The following is a 17,247-nucleotide window of genomic DNA, read 5'->3' on the forward strand; positions in this document are numbered from 1 at the left end:
AGTCACGTGTCGGGCCGGGCGCCAACAAACTCGGAAGGCGGACGCGCGCGCGCGCTGCTGGAGCCAGCGGCTGGGGAGGGGCGGTGACGCCTCGCTGAGCGGGCCACCTCACGCCACCCGGTTCTGGGCACCCGGACGCTGGAGACCGTCGTTGCGCAGGGCCCCTGGGTATTCGGGGGAGTGCCAGCGAGAGTCGGCGACGGCCGCTTCCTCGGCGTGGGGCGGGTAGAAGTGAAGCGTGAGCTCGTGGCCCCCGCCTCAGGAGCCCCGGGAGCCCGAGTGGCCGCGTAGGTCAGTTTCCCGCGGCGGACGTCCGCCGGAGTCCCGGGCCAGGACTCGGGCCCGCGTGGTGCTCGGGGAGGTCCTCCGCGCCCGCTGGGGGGTGGGCGCCCGCCTCCCGGGCGGCTCCGCCACGCTGGGCTTCTCGGTGGCCGCGGGCCGCCGCAGCGCCGTGGCAGGTCGCGGGAAGCCGCAGAACGACGGCGTCTCTCGCTCGCACTCGGGGTGCCGCGACTTCCCGCGCCGCACGCCGCACCTGCCGAGGCTGCCGCCGCGGGCTCGCAGTACTTCTGGTGTGCGCGTCCTAACTTTTAGCTTCTTTGTGACAAGAGGAGGGCTGATGCACGATGGGAGTCACGCGTCGCTCATGTGACCGGGTTCACTGTGCATCGTGTGGTCGGCTCAGTGAGCGTGGAAGAATAGGGAGGGGGATTCAGAAACCGTAGCCGAGCCAGATGCACTGTAGGGACGGGAGCGGTTCGCTTACCTCGCGGCGCTGATGAGCACCAGGGGGTGTCGTGATTCAGTTAGGCTTAGTTTGCAGGGGTCAGACTTGTCTTTATGAGGCAGAAGGTTGCAAGGATGAACTGTTGGCAGGGTGGCGTGAAGTTCGACAAGGCTGCCTGGATGTTGCAAGTGAAGCGATTAAGTTTCTGTCTCTAGTTGATAATAAAGTCAACTTTAAAACAAGGGAAAACTTCAGTATTTGCACCTTAGAAGATGCATTATGAATATCGAGTTTGGAGCATCTCTTGTTTACTCAGTGTTACGGAAAAATACTTTTATTGTTTTGAGGGCTATGGGTGTTCGTATTGTGATATTATTTTTTGCGGCACGGTAGTAGGTGTAAATTTGGAATTCTTCAGCCAAGATTGTAAATCTCATAAAATCCACTTAATTCTGAACTGCTAGGTGGGCTCTAGCTACAATCTACGGAGGGAAAAAACTGGAGAAAGTTCAGTAACATTTTTTTAAAATTTAACTTTTTAATTTCTTCCAGGCAGAGCAACTTTTGCGCAGCATTGAGCCATTGGTATTCAGTTAGTTAACTGCCTCAAGTTGAGTAGATCAACTTAAAACTGTTGTAGCTCAGCATAGGATTTTGTGAGCATCCTTTTTCCTAGGACACTTGCTAAATGTCTCCTTGTAAATCAGAGATTTGTTGTGGGTGGCTGAGCTTTGTGGAGGCTGTTCATTTTTGCAGGTGCAATTCTCGCAGTACTTAAGACCGGTGACTCAGAACAGCCAGGGGTATTATTTCTATAAAAATGTTCCTTCCCCACCATGTTTTGTTTCCCTAAAACAAAGGGAAATGTGCTGTTTAAGAACCAACAACTGAGCAGAAGAATACAGCCAGTTTCTTTTGAGTAATAACGTGGTGCAACGTATTGTTAGTATTTTTGTGGGAGACCATGGATTTGGACCAGGTGCCTGTGCTGGGCCTAACAGACCAGAACAGTATAGAATTTAATCACAATAAACTGAAGTTGGTTGCAGAAGGCCTTGTAGCCCATTGACTGATTAGGCTGTAAACCGCTCTTTACACTGTAACAAACTGCCTGACTGGGCTGCAGGCAGTAAGTTGCACTGTCTCAATGACTTGCTTTTGTTGGTTGGTTTTTTCAGAACTCTTCTTGTCCTGGGAGCTGCCCAATTTTCAAATCATTTTGGTTTTGCATTGCTTTAATAAAGTCTTCTAAATATAATTGTTCTAAGGAATGTTCTTTTTAACAGCATAAAGTAGATTTTCACTTGTGGCTGTATTTTACTTTGAGATATATCTGTACATTTGATTGTGATACTTTAAAGGTGGCAAATTCTTACCTCAGCATTTTCAGAAGCTGAGCTTTTAATGTATATTTTCACAGAGAAAACTAGTGAAAGTCATCTTAATAAGGTGAGGAGAGAGTAAGATAGCAAGTGTGAGCATCTGGGAATTTTGGGGGGCCTTGGCAGTTCTTTAAAGCTGGGCCTGATGGCAACCAGCTTTATTAACAACCTAACAAATTCTTTGCAGTTCCTAGAAAGAGGACAGCGTTTAACAGTGTACGTTCTAGCTTTTATCAACAGTTCAGTGGTGAAGTTTGAGAAGAGATGGGCATGCATTCTGTACAGTGTGTATTCATGATTGTGATATTCTAAGTAGCTTATATGATCTTGAGCCCTAGAAATGAGGGATTTTTTTCTCACATGACCTCTCCCTCTACTACTCTATGGGTACTGTCAGCATTCAAGGACTGTGTGACATGGGCAAGGATGAGAAATAGTCCCAGTGCTCTTAGGAAGAGGATGACTAGTTTACTGAATTTATCTTTCTTTTTTTATTATTCATTAGCCTGCAAGTAGAAAATTACGTTTAGTGAATTAACTGTTCTGTACATTTTCCTACCATGTTACAATGGAAAGTAACCACATGATTTTCCTTTTGTTTTTAAACTTTCCCATTCAAGAGAAATGTTTGTAATCCTAACTGGTCAGTATTATACATTGTTTTAATTCAGTTTGAAAGATAATTTTCACATGAAGTAATCAAAAGGGGAAAATTTAAAATTCATTTTTTCTAAAATTTAAGGAATTTTATCATTAAAAGGTGACAACCTGCTTTTTTAGTGTTTTAGTTACTAAAGCTTGTCTATCAAGTTGTAGACTTCTCTTTCCTTATACCTGCCCTGTTTTGAAGCAGTAGTTAAATTTTTAGACTAGATCTAGTGGAAGCTGAAATCCAGTGCATGTAATGGTTCTTTCTTGAGTATTGAATCAGATAAAATTCTAGCACTTAAATAATTCATAAGACAAAGCCATGAAGCTTATTTAACTTGCACCAGTTTTAACAAACATTGGAAGATAAAATGATAAATACTCGGTGAAAGGCCTACTTTGTTAAGTCTGTTTGGCATCCCATCAGTGTGGGTGTGTGACACATATGAGTAGCAGAAGGCAGTATAAATGGGTCAGATATAACCATATCTGAGCAATAATATGAGATGGGCATTTTGCAGCAGCTTCAGTGGTTTACAGGCTGTGCAATGATAACAGTTTTAGCCATATTCTCTATCTCCTCCAGAGGAGAGCAGTGCTCTTTATCAGGGCACAAATGGAAAGTTAATGGAAAGTTTTACTGAATTGAGAGCGAAGCGATTTTAAATATTTTTATAACTGAAAATGACACAGGAGAGTGTTTGCTAAAGTAGATTTTATAATTTGCTGAGTTTTTTTTTTTTTTTAAGATTTACTTATTTAATACATGGAGTGCAGAGAGAGAGATCTTCCATTTGCTGTTTCACACCCTAAATGGCAACAACGGCTGGGGCTGAGCCAGGCTAAAACAAAGAGCCAGCAGCTTCATCCAGGTCTTTCACCTGGGTAGCAGAGGAGCAAGCTCTTAGGCCATCGTGCACTGCTTTTCACAGGCCGTTAGCGGGGAGTTGGATCCAAAGTGGAGCAGCCGGGTCTGAACCAGCGCTCACATGGGATGCTGACATTTCAGGCTGCAGCTTTTCCTGCTACCACCGCAAACCACAATGCCAGCTCCAGTTTGCCATGCTGGATCTCTCTCTTCAGTTAGTACTTTTTTTTTTTTTTTTTTTTTTTAAGATTTACTTTATGGAACTAGTGATATGGTGTGGTGGGTTAAACTGCTGTCTGCAGCACTGGTATCTCATATGGTTCGTGTCCTGGCTGTACCACTTCCGATCCAGCTACCTGCTAATGCGCCTGGGAAAGCAGCAGAGGATGGACCAAGTCCTTGGGCCCCTGCACCCACGTGGGAGACCTGGATGAAGCTCCTGGCTTCAGCCTGGCCCAGCCCTGGCTGTTGGCAGGCATTTAGGGAGTGAACCGGCAGATGGAAGATGTCTTTCTCTAATTCTGACTTTCAAATAAACCTTTTTTTTTTTTTTTTTTTTGACAGTGGACAGAGAGAGACAGAGAGAAAGGTCTTCCTTTTTCTGTTGGTTTACCCCGCAATGGCCGCTGCGGCTAGCGCACCGCAGTGATCCGAAGCCAGGAGCCAGGTGCTTCTCTTGGTCTCCCATGCGGGTGCAGGGCCCAAGCACTTGGGCCATCCTCCACTGCACTCCCGGGCCACAGCAAAGAGCTAGACAGAAAGAGGAGCGACCGGGACAGAATCCGGCGCCCTGACTGGGACTAGAACCCAGGGTGCTGGTGCCGCAGGTGGAAGATTAGCCTATTGAGCCGCGGCGCTGGCCCAAATAAATAAATCTTTAAAAATTATTTGTATTGTTTATTTGAAAGGTAGAGTGATAGAGACTTAGAGAGCGTCATCTGCTGGTTCACTTCCCAAATGGCTGCAGTGGTGCTGGGCCAGGCTGAAGCCATGAGCCTGGAACTGCATCCGGGTCTGCCACGTGGTTCAGGGACCCGAGGATTTAGAACATCCTTTGCTGCTTTTCCAGGTGCATTAGCAGGGAGCTGGATTGGAATTGGAGTACCCAGTACTAGACTCCAGTGCTCATATGGGTTGTTGAAGTCTCAGGTGGTGGCTCAACCTGCTGTGCCACAATGCAGGCCCTAGAAAAGTTTCTTAAGGTGAGGTGATCAAACCATAATTTAGATTCAACATCCTCAGTGCTCATGAAGGACCAATAACCAGAAACGGTTGTCCTGCATTTTAGAAGCTGAATGGAATTTTGTTTTACCCTTTAATTAGAACTTCTACATTCTGGGTGTGGCTGTATTGTCATACACTTGGCAAATAACGTTACTTTAGTGCTCTTCAGTTTTTCCTGATCTGGGTTAAATATGGATTTGTCTACCAATATTGAATTTTTTAAAAAGATTTAAATTATTTGAGTGAGCGAGGGAGATCTTTGATCTACTGGTTCACTTCCCAGATGGCCGCAATAGCCAGGGCTGGGCCAGGTGGAAACCAGGAGGCTGGAGCTTCTTCTGGGTCTTCCCCGTGAATGGCAGTGGCCCAAGCACTTGGGCCCTTTACTGCCGCTCTTTCCAGAACCGGTCAGCAGGGAGCTGGATTGGAAGCAGAGCAGCTGGGACATGAACCAGCTTCACAGGCAACGACTTCACCTACTGTGCCAGAGTGCTGGCCTGGCAGTGTTGAATTTCTTTTCTTTCTTTCCTTTTTTTTAATTTATTTTATTTTATTATTTTTTTATTTTTTGACAGGCAGAGTGGATAGTGAGAGAGAGAGAGACAGAGAGAAAGGTCTTCCTTTGCCGTTGGTTCTCCCTCCAGTGGCTGCCACGGCCAGTAAATTCTTTAATATAACATACATGTCTATATACACACACACATGTATATAGCAGGGGTCTTGAAAAAGTTGATGGAAAGTATGTATTAAAAAAGATGCATGAATTTCAAAAATTTTTTTGCACCAAAATAAGCGTTTAATTCCATTTCCCATGAATATTTAAAAATTCTCATTTATATATAACATTTATGAAAACACAAGTAAATTTCTTTGCTTTAGAAATTCAACACTGGGGCCAGCGCTGTGGCGCAGCAGGTTAATGCCCTGGCCTGAAGTGCTGGCATCCTATATGGGTGCCGATTCTAGTCCCGGCTGCTCCTCTCCTGATACAGCTCTCTGCTATGGCCTGGGAAAGCAGTAGAAGATGGCCCAAGTCCTTGGGCCCCTGCACCCATGTGGGAGACCCGGAAGAAGCTCCTGGTTCCTGGCATCGGATCAGCACAGCTCCAAGTGTTGCGGCCAATCGGAGAGTGAATCATCGGATGGAAGACTTCTCTCTCTCTGCCTCTCCTCTCTCTGTGTAACTCTGACTTTAAAATAAATTGGGCCGGTGCCGTGGCTCACTAGGCTAATCCTCCACCTTGCGGCGCCGGCACACCAGGTACTAGTCCCGGTCGGGGCGCCGGATTCTGTCCCAGCTGCCCCTCTTCCAGGCCAGCTCTCTGCTGTGGCCAGGGAGTGCAGTGGAGGATGGCCCAAGTGCTTGGGCCCTGCACCCCATGGGAGACGAGGAGAAGCACCTGGCTCCTGCCTTCGGATTGGCGCGGTGCGCGGGCTTCAAGGCGCCGGCCGCGGCGGCCATTGGAGGGTGAACCAACGGCAAAGGAAGACCTTTGTCTCTGTCTCTCTCTCTCACTGTCCACTCTGCCTGTCAAAAAAAAAAAAAAAGGAAGACCTTTCTGTCTCTCTCTGTCCACTCTGCCTGTCAAAAAGGAAAAAAAAATTTACTGATTGCTGTGAGCTAATGAGATTTGCTTCAAAAATTAATTTTCTTGGGATGGGTGTTTGGCCTAGTGGCTAAGACATTGGTCAGGGTGCCTACATTCCATATCTGAGTTTAAATCCTGGCTCCACCCTGGATTCTAGCTTCCAGCTAAGATACATCCTGGGAAGCAGAGGGTGACAGCTCAAGTGATTGAATCCTGCTTGAGTGCTCAGCTTCAGCCTGACTCAGCCTCAACTGTTGTTGTCTCTCTTCCTCTCAAATAATAAGATAAATTTTTCTTCCCATTGTTGTGGTTTTACAGTTTTGTTTTAGTTAATCTCTTAAAAGCATTTCAGTTGAGAAGTGGAGAGAGAATATGACCTTAAAAAATGGTTTTTTGAGATGGAATGTGCATTCATGCTCCCATCCACTGGTTCACTCCCTAGATACCTGCCATTGCCAAGGGTGACACCAGAAACCTGCAGTCCACTCCAGGTCTCCTGCATGTGTGGCAGGAATCCAGTTACTTGAGCCATCCCCTCTGCTCTCAAGGTCTTCACTTTGACTGGATTGAAAAGCCAAATGAATACAGTGCTGATTAAAGAAGAGAAGAACATCGAAGTTTTATTAACTTTGGGAGTTTTCACAGGAGACTGAAGGTTGAGGAAATGACTAAAACAAGATGCTTTTTTTTAGGCAAAAATAAGTTGGTGAAGGAATGACAGGACACATGGCTCTCTGTCCTAGAGTAGTAAGTTGGATGTCCTGAAGATATTTGTGGTGGTGGAGGGGGGCTGTAAAAGCTAGATAAGGGTCACTCTGAGGAGTTTGCTTATTCAGTTTGTTAAAGTACCAATTACCAGTCTGGTGATGAAGGCTGTTTTCTTGCTTTACTGTTGGGTGGATTGATGATATAAAAGGCCAAATGGCTCTCTCTACAGTTACAGGTCCTAAGGTGATTGCAGCTTGAAATCCTATACCAATTCAAGATATCTTGAGGTGGCAGATCCTTAACTTCTTGAATACGATAGCTGTCCTTTTGTGTCTGGTCTGTTTCATTCAACATGTGTTCAGGGCTCATCCCTGTTCTAGCATGTGTCAGAATTGCCTTTCTTTTTAAAGATGCTGTGATATTCTGATGTATGTATATGTGAATAAAGCATTTTGTTTCTTTTCATTTTCAGTGGACATTTGGGTTTCTCTTCCTTAGGTATTCTGATTAATACTGCTGTGAACATGGATGTACAAATATCTGTTTGACTCCTTGCTTTCAATTCTTTTGGGTCTATGCCCAGATGTAGAATTGCTGGATTGTGTGGTAATTCTATGTTGGACTTTCGTGTGTGTGAAACTATCATATTTCTTTAAAACAGCTGGTTCTTACATAGTTTTGTTTGTTTTCATTTTATTTGAAAGAGAAAGAAAGATATCTTCTGTCCACTGGTTCACTTCCCAGATACCTGCAGCTGGGCAGGCCAAAGTCAGGAACTCAGAACTCAGTCTGGGTCTTCTACATGAGTGTCGGGGGCCCAAATACTAGAGCCACCATCAGCTGCCTCTCATGGTTTGTTAGTAAGGAACAGAGCCATGATTTGAGCCCAGGAATCTGAGAAGACATGTGGATGTCCCAAGCAGCATCTTATTGTGCCTAATGCCTGTCCCACCTACCATACTGTCTTGGTATTTACAATGTATAGGAATGTGATACATGTAAGACTAGGTAGATGTAGCCCAAATGTCTTTGAATTTTAGCTTTTCATTGCTAAAAGAAGACAGATCACTAAATATTTTGAGTTGCTGGTACTCTGGTGAATTAGTTTTGATTTCCCTATGAACTTTCTGCTTTGATTCTATAGGTTCTCTTTAAAGAAAAGTAGTAGTTCAAATTATAAAATAATAGATCCCTGAACAAATTAACAAATCATGATTACCCTTCAGTTACAAATTTTAAAGTTTGTGTTAAGATCTAAGAATTGCTGAGACCACAGGACTTCCTATTAAACTTACCTGCTACATTAAATCAGGACTTGATGGCACAGACTGAGGTGGTGCCACCCCTTGACACCAGTTTATATAAATCGATGTTTATAGGAAAACAAAATGTAGATTTGCTTTCCACAAAAGAAATTAGAAGCTTAGCTTTCCCAAGTGGACCTTGGAGAAAAGGAAACATTAAGCAAAAATGGATTCTAATCTCCCAGTGTTTTAAGCTCAAAATATTATTAGCTCCTTCAAAGTTTTCATGGCCACTAAAATCTTTTTATTTCAAAAGCAGGAACTGGAGTTATATGAATTTGTAGAGATGCTGAAAACTGTCCACAAAAGAAATCATTAACAATAGGATGTTCACTGGTAGAGTATGGCTCAAGTCCATTCTGACTGGTTGTCTTAATGATGGCTTGCCTTTCTTTGGTGTTCAACATAAGAGACAAAGTCCTATTTTGTAATAAGCATTCGTGAGTTGAAAGGATATATATTTTTAAAGATTTATTTGATTATTTACTTCAAAAACAGAATTATACAAACACATGTGAGAGATTGATTAATTGATCCATCATTTGATTGATTGATTGGAATACTCTGGTTCACTCCCCAAATGGCTGCTAGGCTGGACCAGGACGAAGCCAAGAGCCTGGATCTCTATCTGGGTCTCCCACGTGGTGTCAGGGGACCAAGTACTTGAGCCATCTTCAGCTGCCTTCCCAGGTGCATTGGCAGAGAGCTGGATCAGAACTGGAACAGCCAGGATTTTCACTGGTGCTCATATGGGATGCTGGCATCCCATTGCCCTGCAACACTGACCCCTCAAAAAGATGTTTTTAAAAAATTTGTTCAACATGGGAATTTGGAAAAGTCTTTTGTATTTTTCTTCCTAAAAGTAGCCTTTACTCATGGAAATTACTTATAGAGAGGCATCAAGTTAATCAAAACTGTTGTAATCCTAAATCTTTGTGTAGTTTTGAACAGTTCTCCCTTCTTTGGTATTTTGTTTCCCATGGCATATTGGAAATATTACTTATATGTCACTTGGTAGAGGTGCACCTTTCGTAAGGCAGTGCCTATAGGTCTTCCTATAGGGAGATTCTAGCTTTGATCTCAAAGAATTGAGTTCCCATCCGTCTGTCCTGTTAACTGATAACTAATTGCCTCCTGTGTTCTAGGCAGCTTGCTAGGCACTAGGAATCTAAGGGGGATGTATTTGATAAGGGGCCCTAGTTCTAAGTGAGTTTACAATATGGTCTAGGAACAAAGAAATGACTACCCAAGTACGTGCAGACTGACATACTGTGTCCAGTGCCATGAGGGTTTACCAAGGAGCTTTAGTTTGTACTGAGGTTGGAGAGGGCCAGTCAGATTTCTTTCTATAAGTATGGATAATAAATTATGTGTTCAGTGCCCCACAATATTTGTAAGTTCTCCTAGTGTAAGGCATGGTTTGTTTTATTACTTGTCATTAAAGTTCAGAACAAAGCCTACATTTTGGCTGGCCTTTAACTAAGTGTCTATGGGTTCATCTCCTTGTGTGATATTAGAGAAGGGGAGGGTAATGCTGGCCTTGGTAGTGGGCAGGAAACTATCCCTTCCTGTGAATGTCATGTTGAACACCTGCCCAGCCCTTGCTGGTTGCACAGCTACTGGAATGCTCCTCCAAGGAATAAAGCTTTAGGTACTAATGGCAATTTTAAATACTCAGGTCTGCATATACAGCAGGGGACTTCTGTTATGATGGTTCTTAAATGAGAGAAGAAATAGTAATGAATGTTATTTTTTACTTATTTGAAAGGCTGAGTGATAGACAGAAATATTCTATCCACTGATTAACTCCCCAAATGGCCACAATGGTGGGTTAAATCAGGCTGCACCTGGGATCTTGGAACCCCAACCAGATTTGCATGTGGGTGGCAGGGGCCTAAGTTCTTGGGTCATTATCTGCTGCCTTCCCAGGCACATTATCTGTGAGCTGGATGAGAAGCCAAGCAGGTAGGACTCGAACCAGCATTCCAATATGGGATGCTGGTGTTGCAAGCAGCAGCTTAACCCACTGCACCACAACACTGGCCCCTATCATCACACATTAAACCCATTCATAATTTTATTATGAGGAGTAACCACTGTTATCATCTGATGATTTTTTCCACTCTTTATTTGTGATTATATAGAGATTATATTATATGGAAACCATCCGAGCTAACTCTGTATTGTAATTTCATACTTTGAGAAATTCTTCTGTGGTATTGGTAATGGTTTTATAGGATCCAGTTATGTGAACAAACTTTCATTATGGACCTTTGATTTTTTTTTTTTTTTGCTTCATGATTAATACAATGATTATAAGTATTGTCAGATTGTTTAAATGATTAGTCAAATGTTTTATTACTTTAGTAAGTGTACATGTGAATGAATGGAAAGGTGATTCATAGAAAAGCTCATCAAGCCCTGTGGGGAAAGGGCATTGTGGTCACAGTTAGATGAAGTCTTCTAGAAAAATTTCCTCTGAAAAGGAGTCTGTGGCTGAGAGTCTGGGTTTGGCTGCCCTCAGACTTTTGAGAGCCCTTTCCAGGGGGAAGTCGGTGAGCAAGGCCTTGAGTTAGCACTGGGAACAGGCTTGACCCAGTGTAGTTGTTTGAAGAGGCTGTGACAGGGCCCAGGTCTGGGCTGCTCAGTGGCAGGCATCTGTCAGGAGACTAGGCTGGTCTTTATTTTGTGCTTCTAGCTCACAGAGGCTTACAACCTCTCGTGCTGCAGTGTAGGTAGGAGCAGGATACTTGTTTGGGCTGAAATGAGCACTTTTAGCTCATGAGGAAGCAAAAGCACAGAGGGCAGAAACCTGACTATGTGTAGGCCAGACACACCGCGTAGGACAAGATACAGACCAGGCACAGAGCTGCACTTCAGGTAGTTCCCTTTGCTCTGGGGATTCCCTTTCTTTCCTGTTTCCCGTATCTTCCCCTTTCTTGGTCTCTGAATTTGCAGCCATATCCTTTGGTGTTTTTCTGTGAAATAATGTTTGGGAAGTAAATTTTCATTCTGACATATCTAAAAATGTCTTTACCCCCTGCTTTTGGTTGGCTAGTTATTGAACTTTGGGCTGAAAATTATTTTTCACCAGAACTTTCGATTACTGCGTTATTGTGTGTGTGTGTGTGTGTTTTGACAGGCAGAGTTAGATAGTGAGAGAGAGACAGAGAGAAAGGTCTTCCTTTTGCCGTTGGTTCACCCCCCAAATGGCTGCTACAGCCGGCGCGCTGCACCAATCTGAAGCCAGGAGACAGGTGCTTCTTCCTGGTCTCCCATGCGGGTGCAGGGCCCAAGCACTTGGGCCATCGTCCACTGCCTTCCTGGGCCACAGCAGAGAGATGGACTGGAAGAGGAGCAACTGGGACAGAATCCAGCGCCTCGACTGGGACTAGAACCCAGGGTGCTGGCGCCGTAGGCGGAGGATTAGCCAAGTGAGCCATGGCGCCGGCTGCCTTATTATGTTTTAGCTACCACAATTGTCAATGAGAAATCAATCTTTCTGATTCCTGCTTACTTGTTTAACATTTGTTCTTTTTTTTTTTTTTTTTTCTGGAAGCTTATAGAATCTTCTTTGTCTCCAGAGTTCTAAAATTTCATGATGTGTTTTGGTGGGATCTCTTATCTGCAACTGGAAAATTTCCCCAGTTGTTGGGTTCTCATTAGACATTTCAATTTTATAAAGTTTTATTGAATTATTTGTGTTTCCTGTCTGATTTCTGTATTTTCTTGTTCTATAATTTATGTTGTTTGGATGTTTGATCCCCTGGACTAGTCCTCTTTTTTTTTTTTTTTTTTTTTTTTTTTTTTTTTGACAGGGAGAGTGGACAGTGAGAGAGACAGAGAGAAAGGTCTTCCTTTTTGCCGTTGGTTCACCCTCCAATGGCTGCCACGGCTGGCGCGCTGCGGCCGGTGTACCGCACTGATCCGATGGCAGGAGCCAGGTACTTCTCCTGGTCTCCCATGGGGTGCAGGGCCCAAGCACTTGGACCATCCTCCTCTGCACTCCCGGGCCACAGCAGAGAGCTGGCCTGGAAGAGGGGCAACCGGGAGAGAATCCAGTGCCCCGACCGGGATTAGAACCCGGTTTGCCGGCGCCGCTAGGTGGAGGATTAGCCTAGTGAGCCGTGGCGCCAGCCCTCTTTTTTTTTAACATTTGTTTTTATCTGAAAGGCAGAGTTAGAGGGGGACACACACACACACACACACACACACACACAGAGGCTGGTGGACTCAATCTGTTGCGCTGCAATATCGGCCCTGGACCAGTCCTCTCGATTTTCTTATATTTTCTGTTCAAATTGACATATAATATTTGCACACATTTATGGGATACAGTATGGTAATTGATAATTAAATGCATGTATACAATGTATAATGATCAAATTAAGGTAATTAGCATTTCTGTCTTATTTATGTGTTGAGAACCTTTGGACTGTTGCTGTTGCAGTGTTTTTTTTTTTTTTTTTTTTTTTTGACAGGTAGTTATAGACAGTGAGAGAGAGACAGAGAGAAAGGTCTTCGTACCATTGGTTCACTCCCCAAATGGCTGCTATGGCCAACACTGTGCTGATCTGAAGCCAGGAGCCAGGGGCTTCCTCCTGGTCTCTCATACAGATGCAGGGGCCCAAGCACTTGGGCCATCCTCCACTGCTTTCCTGGGCCACAGCAGAGAGCTGGACTGGAAGAGGAGCAGCTGGGACTAGAACCCGGCTCCCATATGGGATGCCAGCACCGCAGGTGGAGGATTAATCAAGTGAGCCATGGCGCAAGCTGGGATGTGGGTGTCTTAACAACTTGGCTAAAGGCCCATTGCCTGTTGAGTTTTTTTTTTTTTACCATTTTTAATTTTCAGAATTTTGTATTTTTAGCGTAGCATCTTATTTAGGTTGTTTTACAGGATATAATGTCTTCTAATCTCCAAGGATATTTGTTTTCATTTTTTAACTTTTTAATCTGAATAATTTGTCTTTTCCCAGTTGTTTCACATTTTTTTTTTTTACAGGCAGAGTGGACAGTGAGAGAGACAGAGAGAAAGGTCTTCCTTTGCTGTTGGTTCACCCTCCAATGGCCACCACAGCCGGTGCGCTGCGGCTGGCGCGCTGTGGCCGGCGCACCACGCTGATCTTATGGCAGGAGCCAAGTGCTTCTCCTGGTCTCGCATGGGGTGCAGGGCCCAAGGACTTGGGCCATCCTCCTCTGCACTCCCGGGCCACAGCAGAGAGCTGGCCTGGAAGAGGGGCAACCGGGAGAGAATCCGGCGCCCCAACCGGGACTAGAACCTGGTGTGCCGGCGCCACAAGGCAGAGGATTAGCCTAGTAAGCTGCAACGCCAGCCCCCGCTGCTCCACTTTCAAACTAGCTCTCTGCTATGGCCTGGGAAAGCAGTAGAGGTTGGCCCAAGTGTTTGGGCCTCTGTACCCCTATGGGAGATGTGGAAGAAGCTCCTGGCTTTGGATTGGCCCAGCTCCAGCCATTGTGGCCTTTAGGAAGTGAATCAGTGGATGGAAACCTCCCTCTGTCCCCCTGTCCCCCTGTCCCCCTCTCCCCCTCTCCCCCTCTCCCCCCTCTCCCTCTCTCCCTCTCTCCCTCTCTTCCTCTCTCCCTCCCTGCCTCCCTGTATCTGCCTTTCAAATAAATAAGCTATAAAAAATATTTGCCCATTTTGATGTAAATGCTTTAAATTTGCACCTTTTTTAAAAAAGATTTATTTATTTGAAAGAGTTAGAGATTTTCCATCTGCTGGTTCACTCCCCAAATGGCAACAAGGACTGGGTTGGTCTGAAGCCAGGAGCTTCTTTCAGATCTCCCATGTGGGAGCAGTGGCCCAAGGTTTGGGCCTTCCTCCACTATTTTCCTGGGAACATTAGCAGGGAGCTGGATCAGAAGCAGAGCAGCTGAGACCCAAACCCATATGAGCTGTGGGCACTGCAGACAGTGGCTTAACCTGCTACACCATGGTGCCGGCCCCTGAATTTGAAACTTTATCTATTTAATTTGGGCTTGGTAAGATAATATGAGAGAAAACTATTTAAGTATAGTCACTCTAGAGTCCTTAGTTAGAATTTATTTATTTTTTCTATTCAGAGTAGGTTTTTTGGTATTAATGTATTAATGCACATTTTAGTCTTAAAGTATTTCTATGAGAATGCTATGTTTTAACTTGTCTAGTTATTAACACAATGATAAATATTTACATATTTGGTGAGTGTTTCACATACAGAATCTTTTTTTTTTTTTTTTTTTTTTGACAGGCAGAGTAGATAGAGAGAGAGACAGAGAGAAAGGTCTTCCTTTTGCTCTTGGTTCACCCTCCAATGGCCAACATGGCTGGCGCGCTGTGGCCGGCGCACCGTGCTGATCCGATGGCAGGAGCATGGTACTTATCCTGGTCTCCCATGGGGTGCAGGGCCCAAGCACTTGGGCCATCCTCCACTGCACTCCCTGACCACAGCAGAGAGCTGGCCTGGAAGAGGGGCAACCGGGAGAGAGTCCGGCGCCCCGACCGGGACTAGAACCCGGTTTGCCAACGCTGCTAGGTGGAGGATTAACCTATTGAGCCACAGCACCAGCCACATATAGAGTCTTATAGCAGCTCATGAGGTTAGTTGTATTTTGTAAATGAGGAAACTAGGCTTTGAGAAGTTAAGAAACTTGATCTAGAGTACTTCCTTGGTAATAAGGTTAAGGAGTCTTAGGGTTGAGTTCTGGCCCTCTTACTTTTAGTTAGTTCATGTGTTTATCTAGTTAGCTGTAAAGTGAAGATGGTTTTCTTCTTTCTATCTAATATCTAGGTAATATCTAAAAGCTAATTATGCTATTATTTTTTTAATCCAGAAATGAATACCGAAGTGGAACAACAGCTTCTTCATCATGCCAGAAATGGCAACACTGAAGAAGTAAGACAACTATTGCAAAGCATGGAGAGGAATGCAGCAGTTGCTGACATTAATTGCAAAGGTGAGCTTTTAAAATATATATGTATATAACATTTTTAAATGATGGGTTTTTTTCCTTAAAGATTAATTATTTATATGAAAGGCAGAGTTTCAGAAGAGAGGGAGAGACAGAGGTCTTCCATTCACTGATTTGCTCCCCAAATGGCTACAAGAAGCCAGGAACCTGGAACTCTATTCAGATCTTCCATGTGTGTGGCAGGGACCTCAGTACTCGCTGTGGCCGGCGCACCACGCTGATCCGATGGCAGGAGCCAGGTACTTATCCTGGTCTCCCATGGGGTGCAGGGCCCAAGCACTTGGGCCATCCTCCTCTGCACTCCCGAGCCACAGCAGAGAGCTGGCCTGGAAGAGGGGCAACCGGGAGAGAATCCGGCGCCCCAACCGGGATTAGAACCTGGTGTGCCGGCGCCGCAAGGCAGAGGATTAGCCTAGTGAGCCGCGGCGCCGGCCCCATCTCCTCTAAATTGACATTCAGGTTTGAAGTGAGCTTTACGGTGTGCTCAGTGCAGGCAAAGGTGACCTCTAGTCTGTGAAGAAGCCTTCATTTGGTCATTGATCCTTGGTTTCTTAGCGTTTCAAAAGCATTTGCAGCTAAGGCAAAACTAAGGTTCAAAGTTGACCCTGGTTTTTCTCTTGGTTTGTCCTGTGATACAGATGTTGTTCCTTGGCTATCTCAAAAGACTCATCTTAGCTCTTTTTGGCTTGGTGTCACCCTGAGCCTCTGTGACACAGGTGCCTCTGGCCCTTGGCCTAGACTTGCAAGCTCCATTTGGCCACACTCCTGTTGCTGTCTTGGGAGGGTAGTGTGTGGGAACTCAGTGACACATGGGAGCCTGGAACAGCTCTGGTTAGCCAAGTTATCCTTCCCGCTGACTGCACTATGGACTTGATTGTGAAGGATCCACTTTGCAGGTGGGCTCTAGGGTGGGAGGCTGGCTAGGGGATTTTTTCCTAGTATCCCAGATGTATCTTGCCTGTTCTCGGTGTCCTTTCAATTTATCTCACTTTCTGGGCTTAAGATTAGGAGCCATATGCTGATCTTCTGTCTTTTTCTCTCCCACAATCCCTCTACTCCAGGAATTGCAGGCTTAAGGTAGGCATATTTTGTCACCTTTTCTTCCTATCCTAGAGCAGCAAACCAGCAAACTTCATGACTTCCCCCTCAGTGGGGAAGGAGTATTATATAGCAGTATGGGAAAAAACTGATCTAAGTTGCCTGGAAACAAGTAAAGTCTGAGTTTGTTAAAAGGATTTAAAAGTCTCTCCCCATCCTTCCGTAGACACAAGCTCCTAATGTTGACCTCAGGGGTCTATTTTGAATGCCAAAAATATTTGAAAATCCTCCATGACTCTTTTCTGTCTACATGCCCCCCACGCAGTTGCCTCAAGCTAATTAGTGCAAAGTCATCTACTTGTAAATGTAAAAGTGAGAAGCATGTTAATGCATTTTCAAAATTTCACCTCATAACTTGTCAGATTTTGTCTTACGGGTGATTTGAAGGGTTTATGCAGAGGAAAGACATCATGTGGTATCTGACCGAAGGGAAGAGTGAGGGGTGGGCAAGACTGGATGTGAGCACTGTTTCCATGTGTGCGGATTCCTTCCTGGTATTTCTGGGCTTTCTTTTTTTTTTTTTCTTTCAAAATCCTGAGACTATGGCAAGTACTGTTAAGTGTTCTTGCAACAGTTGCTGTGTTCTAAGTATGGGCTTAGTGTCCTATCTTGCTCACGTGAGTCATTGTTGCAAATAAAATAAATATGTAAGCATAACATACTTATGAGTGACGTTCCAAGAAATAATGAGTTTCAGCAGAGTAAGTGTTTATGTTGGTAGTCT

General features: G+C 44.7%; 1 protein-coding gene across 18 annotated transcripts in view; it reads left to right on the forward strand.

Moving 5' to 3' along the window:
• OSBPL1A (oxysterol binding protein like 1A) overlaps nt 1-17,247 on the forward strand; it is a 230,497-nt gene continuing 213,250 nt past the window's right edge. For 10 of the 18 annotated variants that reach the window (XR_016214098.1, XR_016214099.1, XR_016214100.1 and 7 more), the window contains exons 1-2: nt 7-291; nt 15,288-15,410. Coding sequence is in view for 9 of the 18 variants with exons in the window: in XM_051851325.3 (XP_051707285.3) it covers nt 15,290-15,410 (121 nt within the window). In the remaining 9 variants the exon portion in view is untranslated. Of the gene's footprint in view, nt 292-15,287; nt 15,411-17,247 lie in introns of all 18 variants that reach the window. The other 8 variants (XM_070050380.2, XM_070050381.2, XM_070050382.2 and 5 more) reach the window with 3 other exon arrangements.

The sequence above is a fragment of the Oryctolagus cuniculus genome, chromosome 10 (genome assembly GCF_051225735.1).
Source record: "Oryctolagus cuniculus isolate XC-2025 breed Fujian yellow rabbit chromosome 10, ASM5122573v1, whole genome shotgun sequence".
NCBI classification, from domain to species: Eukaryota; Metazoa; Chordata; class Mammalia; order Lagomorpha; family Leporidae; genus Oryctolagus; species Oryctolagus cuniculus.